The 9,654-nt window shown below is 38.5% G+C and overlaps 1 protein-coding gene across 1 annotated transcript; it reads left to right on the forward strand.

Annotated features, from left to right (window-relative positions):
* The first annotated feature begins 6,515 nt into the window (after window positions 1-6,515).
* On the forward strand, window positions 6,516-7,477 carry LOC132054828 (protein MIZU-KUSSEI 1-like). The gene has a single exon (XM_059446802.1). The coding sequence runs from the start codon at window positions 6,516-6,518 to the stop codon at window positions 7,257-7,259; it is 744 nt and encodes a 247-aa protein (XP_059302785.1). The 3' UTR covers window positions 7,260-7,477.
* Window positions 7,478-9,654: the final 2,177 nt, after the last annotated feature.

Below are 9,654 nucleotides of genomic sequence, written 5' to 3' on the forward strand. Positions count from 1 at the left end.
AACCTAAGTATATTGATATATATAATATATATTCTTACTACATTTTAGGTATATGTAATTATGTAGTATAAGTGTATAACTTAAGCATATAACTTAATATATATATATATATATATATATATACACATGTATATCTCGTATTGTTGACTTCTTTGTTAGCATTAACAAGAATATTTAAACTTTACTTATAAACTTATATAATATATGTAAATATACCTACAATATACTAATAAATACCATAATATATATATATATATATACTATACAAAAAAAAAAAGGGTTTTGGACTGTTTGAACCGGACCGATTCCGGTTTTCGTATTTCTAAATCGGTTAAACCGAATCGGTTTCCAGGTTTTTTTTAACCGGAAAGCCGTCGGTTGCTTCAGAATTCTACCCGATCCGTTTGAACCGGTTGACAGGTTAACCCTACTCCAACATCATTGAAAGTATCTATTAAACACCTCATGACTAGCCTGTCAACAAATATAATGCGTGAACTACACACACGGTGACATGGCAAAATTTAGTCTATATAATCTGAGAAAAAGCTTCCTTAGCCCAAAAAAAAAAAAAACAAACAAAACAAAAAACACACGTCCTCGAGACCTCAGATCATCTTCCCAACTCCCTTGCACAGAGAACTGGAGAAGGGATGTCATTAGAATAAGGAAAAACCGTACAGGATCATTTTACTCTTATTTTCATAATTTTTGGTTCTCCATTTTGCCTTTTTTGTAGCCAATCCCTCAGAACTCTCAGCAGTTCCATCACTATCTGCAATTCTTACTATATCGTGCTGTTAGTTGTTGGAGGAAGAGTGGCTGTACCCTTCTACAATGTCAAACAAAATAATACTTGTCTGAGGGACATAATCCCGAGAGGTCGAACAAAATTATACTTGTCCAGTACATTTTTCCATCAGAAAATTCCTCTCTGTAAACGGCACCACTTCTCCGGTCACTATCCTTCAGCCACCGTTCACTGACATCATTGAGTTGTAAGCGCTCTCTCATTTTTTGATCTACACAGAGAAATATAGTTTCATTATAAAAGGGTCGGGTCAAAAAGTTAACAAAAGTGAAAATCGAAAATTTCTTTCAAGATTAATTTACCCATTCCTAAGGGTTCTAAATCTAAAATTTAAAGTCGATCCGACCTCAATTCAACTTCCAAATCGCTAATTAATCATCCCTTAGTCTAGGGGAAAATCCCCCAATTTAATCAACCAAATCATGAATTAAAAGACCAACTTAAGCGGGTAATTAAATGCAAGTACCAATATAGGGATTAGAAATCTTACCCCCAAATCGAATCGTGAAAATTCCCTAAAAGATCGTCCAAGTCTGAGCTTTACAACTCCCAAAATGAATTTTTGAATAATGAGTACGAAATGATATTTTTAAGTCACTGCTAGCCCCCCCTACACTCGGCGATCGCGACCCTCCCCCCTCCTCCTCACCCCCTCCCCCATCGTGGGCCCTAGCTCTGTTACCTTCTACGTGAACGCAGGCAGAGCAATGCTAATGCGCCCCATCACCAAACACACTACCCTATGCGATCGCGGCTCTCCGGCCCGCTCGCGATCGCAATGTTATTGGCGAACTCGGTCCCTCCAGCGCAATCGCGTTGCCTATTCGCCTACGGCTCCAGAAAATAAAAACTTGGTACGGCCAATTTGCATCTTTGGTACTCGGAACTCACCTGAGATGTAGATCAAACATGCAAACCACTTCAAAATCACCCTACGGATCTATTGGAAGTCTCAAAATCCCAATCCCAGGTCGCCTAGGCACATATTTGATCGTAGTCAACTCTTATTCTACAAATCACTAGTTTTAGCTTAAGCATTCCACATCACTCTCGAGCTCCTCGGGACCTGTCCAAACCACCCAATTAAGTCCTAAATCATCATACGGACGTATAAGAACTTTTAAACCCCGATTCCGAGTATGTTAATTCCAAATTTTGACTTTGGTCAACTCTTAAGTATTCAAACTTCTAATTTTGGTTTCTCTTCTCTAACATGCATCTGAGTCCCTCAGGACCCATGTCATCCATCCTCGCAAGTCTTAAAACACATAATAAACTTTTTGGAGGTCGTATTTAGAGAAAAACAGTTCTAATACTCAAAACGGGTCGTTGCATAAATCATCATACAAACTTATAGGAGCTTTAAAACCGCAACGCCGAATCCGTTAACCCCAAATATTTACTTTGGTCAACTCTTAAGTTTTAAGCTTCTAGTGAAACACACCAAGCCCTCGAAACCCGTGCCACTCATCCCCACAACTCATAAAAAACAAAACAAACCTACAGAAAGTCTCAATTAAGGAAAATTGGTTGTAATACTCAAAACGACTGAACATATGTGGTTATAAGAACGAATTCTAGCTACCCGAAAATCTTCAAAACACAAAAAGTCTCAGAAGCTTGACCAAATGATAGAAATTCGATGAAACTTTAAAGACAAGTCCAAACTCACGTAATGAAGCTTACAGAAGTCTCATAATTCAATTCGAAGTTCTAGAATTCGAAATGATCTTAAATACCAAAGATGTTACAGTTTTCGCCAGTTAAAGATTTAATTCCACATTTTTCGATAAAAACCCGAGCGTAACTTATCAGAATTACACCTAACTTTCCAAACTAGTCCTATAATTAATTTCCAAACTCTCAAAAGTCTCGGAATTGAATTTGGACCTCTAGAACTAAAAACGAACATATGCGCTGTCACAAAAATTAAAAGTGTTTTAAGTAGCGAAAATGTCATTCTTTCTGAACCTGATTAAAAATGAATAAAGTACCACACACTGTAGAGACCAAAGAATACTCTCTCCCTTCCAATTTAAGTGCCTTACTCTTCTTTTTCGTCTTTCCCAAAAATAGTGTTTCTTTTTATATTTAGTAAGTTTTCCAATTCCAACTTATATACTACATGACAAGTTTAAGATCACAAGATTTAAAGGACTACAGACATCTTTAATTTAACACAACAAGATTCAAAAGTCTTATTTTATTTCTTAAACTTCGTGTCCAGTCAAACTAAGACATTCAAATTGGGAAAGAGAGAGTATTACTTTTCATTGATTTGACATCACAATCGCAAATGATGATTTGATAAGAAAACTGTAGATGTTATCTCCACTCAGAGCCTGTCTAGGGTACCAGGTGTGTGTTTTTTAGAATCCAACAACTTTTGCGTAGGCCTTGTATTTATATTGAGAAATTCATTAAGTTCTCATTTGTTTTCATTAAGATTAAGACGTCTGAATCTGAATGCACATCTGAATGATTAAGATGTTGTCTCTAGATCTGAATACTGAATGATTAAGACTTGTTTTTCAACATCTGAATGTGCATAATGTATTTATTTAAACATAATAAATGTGTAAGTCTGATAGAAAAGTAACTAAATATTAGAGAATAAATACAAATTTAACAAAATAAAAATATTATTTGATAAAAAAAATGAAGCATTTATGTTCGCTAGTAATGGTGGAGACGCTTTGTAGTGGTGGTGGGAGGAGGGTTGTTGGGGTAGTGGTGGTGCAGTAGGTTTGGAGGTACGTAGGGTGGGGGATGGGTGGTGGCGGCGGGTAGTTGGGGGTAAGATAGGTGGGTGGTTGGGGGTGGTGAATGATGGGGTGGGGTTGGGCGGCGGCGGTGGTGGTGGGTGGGTTGTTGGGGGTAGGTTTTTTGGAGGCGTGGGTTTGGGGTGGTGTTGGTGGTTGTGGGAGCGGGGGAGGGGTAGGTTTGGGGCGTGGGTGGTGGGGTGTTGGTATAGGGGGTGGGGTAGTCGAGGGTTAGGGGTGGGTGTTGGAGAGTGGGGGTAGGGTTGGGGGGTGGGGTTCAGCTGGTGGTAAAAATTATCTATACAAAATACCTCTTAATGATATTAAAATTTTTAAGACTTTGTTCAAAATCTTAATGATTAAGACCTATTCAAACCAAATAAGTGTTTAGATTTAATTTAAACAAATGCACTTAATGACTAAAGTTCAGAACCATTAGATTCACACCTCCATTAAGGGCTAACAAATGAGGCCTAAGTAGATAAGAAATATTTATTGAGAATCCACTAACAAAGTAAACACTTAATCCAGTGGCAGAAATGGATGTTGCTTAAGCTATGATGAAGGTTTCGAGTTCCCTTAGGCGCTTTATAATTTTTTTTTTTTAATTTGAGATCGCTGGAATCCATCAACACGTAGGTAGATATATATATACCCTCAAATGCAGGCGATTGTACAAACTTAGAGGGACAAATTAATTTTGTAGAAGGAGTGATTAGAATTTAGAAATGGTTCCAGGTCTAAATTCAAGATGGTTTTTGCCGTCTAAATTCGCCTGCGCAGTCCAGAAATGTTCCAGGTCAACTTTAGCTCAATCTCACCAGCTTAGTAATTAAACAAGTCACAAGTTTAATAGCGGTAGAGCATAGCATAAGATCCAAAATTCAAAATGTACATGGTTGCAAGTCAACCTTGTAAAAGGAAGTTATAGAATTTTAAGTCTTCATAATCGTTTCTTCAGTGTAATTGTAACAAAGTTCCTAGTTTGTAGCATATGGACAAAGGTAATGTATTCCTAAAAGTAATAGTTTTGATCTTGTCAGATTGAATATTGAGCCCTGTGCTTCAATATTTGAACCATGAATTTTTTCAGCCAAGCTTCATAAATACTTGCTCCATCTGTTTTATTTTATCTAATATAATACTTTTTTATTTTTAATTTGTTTTTAAAAATGATACGTTTAATTTTTATATTAAAAAAAAAATAATTTTAAAATTTTCATTTTACCCCTAAGGTATGTTTTTGTATATTCATAAAAATGTTACTGTATATTTAAGACCACAAATTCGAAGAATGATAGTTTTGGCATGTGTTGTCAAATTAAAAGGAAAGTAGTAGTACTTACTCAGGGCGTGAGGAAAATCGAAAAATGTTTTCCAATTTTCTCATGTTCGTTTGGTAAAAAATTTTGGAAATCATTTTCCTTAAGAAAACAAGTTCTTTAAAAATGGGGAAAATGACTTCCCTAATCAAAATAGGGAAAACAAGTCCATAAGTGACATTTCACCAACCCCCCAACTACCTAACCCCGACCACTCCAGCAATGCATGCACCACCCAACCACTCCCGCAACCCATGCACCACCCACCACCCATACCCCCCCCCCCCCAATTTTTTTTTAAAAATTTTTCTTCTGGGTTTTTTACACCACCACACCCCGTACCCCACCCCCAACCGCCCCCCCCCCCCGCCCCCCGCGCATACCCCAATTTTTTTTTCTTCTAGGTTTTCTACAACAACAAATCCCCCCCCCCCCCCCTCTTTCCAAAAAAAAAAAAATTAATTTTTTAAAAAGTTTTGAAATTTTTTCTTTTTTGATTCTCTACACCCCCCCCCCCACATGCACCCCCTACCCTCTCCGGAATTTTCTACTTCATATTTAATTTTACCTTTATAAAAAAATTATAAAAATTGAAAGTTTGCGTGGTTAAGCTTTAAAATTTTTCAAGGAGGTGCTGGGGTGTCCGGGGGAGGGGGGGGGGGAGGGTCAGGGATCCAAAAAAAAGGTTTAAAACTTTTTTTTAAATTTTTGTGGGGAGAGGGGGGGGGGTAGGGATGTGGTGGTGTAGAAAACCTAGAAAAGAAAATTAAAAACTTAAAAAAAAAATTTGGGGGGGGGGGGGGTGGGGGATTGTTGTGGTATGGGTCCACGCAGGGGGATGTGGTGGTGTAAAAAATCCAGAAAAAAAATTTAAAACTTCAAAAAATAATAATGTTGGGGGGTGGGTGGGTGTGGGGTTTGGTGTGGTATGGGGTGGTGGGGTTGGGGTGGAGTTGGTGGGGCTTGGGTGGGTATTTTCCGGAAAATATTTTCTATCAACCAAATGAACATGAGAAAATAAGTAAGAAATTCACTTATTTTCCACTACCCAAACGAACATGAGAAAATAAGTAGAAATTCACTTATTTTCCAGGAAAATATTTTCCTCCATATCGAACACACCCTCAATTATTGATATTGTAATTGCACTGATATTTACCCTTCTGTCCCAATTTATGTGGCACTTTTCGTTTTTTGAGATTCAAACTACATGAACTTTGACCAACATATTAAGATGTATTTTTCCACCAAATTGATATAAGAAAAATTGCAAATTATAGTATTTTTCATGTAATTTTCAAATATATTAATTAAGTCAATCTAATCCAATTTGGCTTCAAAGTGCGAGGGACGGAGGGAGTAACATAATCGTGAAATCAACAAAAACTAAAAGCTGAAAGCTACCAAATCAAAGTCAAAATGGTCCCTCAAAGTCTCAAACAAAACAAAATAAGCACTAAGATATATATTGAGGAGAACAGAAACGTGCTTTCCACTTCATTTTCTTCATATTACATTCCCCTGACCCCACCACCCAAAATATAGAAACACCACACACGTCTACAATCATGGCATATAATATATCTCCATCCCTTCTTGTGTTGAAAATTAACACACATAATGCCATCACCAAAAACACTGCCAGTGGGCCGTTCGCAACCGGGAAATGTGGTGGCTCCTGATAGATCGCCGTCCCGGTTACCTGCTGCTCCGGTTCTCTTGCAACAACCATCTCACAAGAAAGGTCAATGGAAATCCACAAAATTCTTACGACGTGTCAAGTCAGTTTTCCGGTCATTTCCTGTAATAAACCCTCCATGCAAGATGCCGGTTTCCCTACATGGAAACCGGCTTCACGAAGGACACATACATGGAGGGAAACAGATGACCGGAACCCTATTTGGGTGCCGAAAAGCTAGGGTTAATCTTGCAATTCAAGAAAACCCTAGAGGGGTTCCGTTGCTCGTGGTTGAACTTTCCATCCAAACTGGTAAGCTACTCCAAGACATGGGTTCGGGACTTGTTAGAATTGCTCTTGAGTGTGAAAAGAACCAGTCCGAGAAACTCAAACTTTTGGACGAACCAATATGGACCATGTACTGTAATGGAAGAAAAGTTGGGTATGCTGTGAAGAGAGGGCCTACAGCGGATGATCTGAAGGTCATGCAAAACCTGCATGCAGTGTCTATGGGAGCCGGCGTTCTGCCAAGTCAGAACGCCGAGTCCCCAGAAGGAGAGCTTACTTACATGAGAGCATTTTTTGAACGGACTGTTGGATCAAAGGACTCCGAGACTTATTACATGATGAATCCCAATGGCACCAGTGGACCTGAGCTCAGCATCTTTTTCGTCAGGATAGGGTGAAACATGAATATACCCAGAGAAATTAATGTCCTTTGTTTTCTGTTCTTCATTTTCATTTGTCCCTCTTTTGAGTTCTCGTTTAGGCATCTCTGTTATATATGTTAGCGCATTCTTATTATATATCTTGTCAAAGCAACATATAGGGATCAAAACGAACCTAAATGAAGCATGTAATTTTACATCAGCCTGTGTTTGGCTCGATTAGTTTTCATGTTTAATCTGTTACGTATCGAATAATTTTTTATAGCAGCACCACCTGTTAAAATATATACATCTAGGTTTGTATGGTTAACAATCCGACGGACTGTTTCGATTTATTTAATTAAAAATATTTAATTCAATTAATAAAAATATTTTAATTTTAATTAATCTATACTTTTATTTTTTATTAAAATCGATTGGGGTCCGTCGGTTTGTTTCGTGTATCTAAGAACAAACCAGCGAACGTCCATCGGTTTATTGGATTTTGTTTCTGGTAAATTTTTACAAACCGACTCGAATCTCTCAGTTTTGTCAGTTTTTTTTTTTTTTTTTTGGGTAAAAATTGGCACCAGTAGCCTTCTTTGTAGCAGCACCACCTGTCAAAAGAAGACATTTAGGGTGTGTGATTTGCATGATTGTCCTTATTCGAGGGTGATCTTTAATTTTTGTCCTCAAATTGCGGGTCTTTAATTTTTGTCCTTTGACTAAAATTCATGGGTTTCGGGTTTGAACCCCGCTCAGTCAAAAGTAAAAAAAAAATTCGTAAGACAGAGTTTGAATTCGCAAGACAGAATTTGCCTGCAAAACTTAACCTTAAGGTAGAATTTGCTACCTCATATCACACAGTTTGACTTAAGGTTGCAGACTCTACCTTAAGGTAGAGTAGTTTCCTTATAAGGCAGAGTTTGCCTTCAGGCATAAGGCAGTTTGAATTGAAAACTTTGCCTTGCGGTGTTTTTTTTTTTTTTTTTTTTTTTTTTTTTAATTTTTGACTGAGCGGGAATTCGAACCCGTAACCCATGATTTTTTAGGCGAAGGACAAAAATTAAAGACCAACAATTTGAGGGACAAAATTAAAGACCAGTGCATTTGAAGGGAATCCGCGCAAAAAGGTGTGATGGACAATGTTTTCCATGGATAATGTTTTTCTAGAAAATGATTTCTTGGAAGACAAGTGATTTTCCTACTTATTTTCTTGTGTTTGGTTGGATGTGGAAAACATTTTCTAGTGCTTGGTTTGACGAAAATGCCAATCCAACCGCCTAACCACACGAACCTCCAACCCCCCAACTGACTACCTCTCACCTTTTACCCCCGCGTCCCCCATTCCAACATTCCCTACTACCCCCACCCCGCATTTTGAAAAAGGTGCTACTTTCACAAAGTGGCTATTTTTATAAGATAACCAAATATGTGCATACCATTGCAAGTGGCCTTTTTCTAAGACAAAAAAAAATGACTACTTTTGTCACACCCTAATTTCCGATAGGGTATGATGGGCACCCGACCCTTACCTAGGGCCGAGCGAACCCTCTGACTAACGTAACACTCACAACCATCTGCCGGGCCCACAAAACATAACATACGCACGAAATGAAATTTTTTTCAGTAAAACAAACATGCCTTTCGTTTTTTTTTTTTTTTTTTCAAACCAAACAAAATCCGCAATCGTATGAAAACCGTAATATAAGGGCATAACGGGCGGTTTCGGCTTATATAGCCGCTTGCCAAACACATCGGTAGCATAATGCATACAAACACACCGGCTTACGTAGCCGCTACAAAATGCACCCGACATATCATACACTCGACACCGGCTCGCAAAGTCTCTATCATAACTTCGAACACCATACAAAGCACTCGACACGAGGTCACTCCGAAGGAAATGGAGCTCGCCAATCTTTCGGAGCATCTTCTCGCTAACATCACCTACTCATCCGTGGGTACTCGCGTGGCATGAAACGCGGCCCCGAAGAAGTTCGTGGGGTCGCATTTAAATATGTACCGAGTATGTGAAGCACAAAGATACATCAAACGAGGCCATAACCAAAGTAGGGAGAGAAAGTAAAGTCGTAATAACCCAACTACCCAAGTACTTACATCCGACACACAAATCATACATACTCATACCGAACGCATCATAAGTCTGTCACATGGAATGACATTAACCGATGTGGGATTTGCCTCATCATCGGTGATCAAACTCATCATATCATCATACATCATCACATATCAAATACGGTCCATAGATGGGATTAGACGTAACGTGGTCGCCACCCTATCCGGCGCCACAACACGATAACATAAGTTTCAAATCTCCGTATCGAACACAACACATCGTCACAACACATCATAAGCCATATCACAAAGATAATCTCCATAAACGGAACCCGGCCCTATGGCGAGGTCTCGG

Source organism: Lycium ferocissimum, chromosome 1 (genome assembly GCF_029784015.1).
Source record: "Lycium ferocissimum isolate CSIRO_LF1 chromosome 1, AGI_CSIRO_Lferr_CH_V1, whole genome shotgun sequence".
Lineage (NCBI taxonomy): Eukaryota > Viridiplantae > Streptophyta > Magnoliopsida > Solanales > Solanaceae > Lycium > Lycium ferocissimum.

Excerpts from the sequence above, each read along its gene's own strand:
- LOC132054828 (XM_059446802.1), top strand. The coding sequence starts at position 6,516 with ATGCCATCACCAAAAACACTGCCAGTGGGCCGTTCGCAACCGGGAAAT.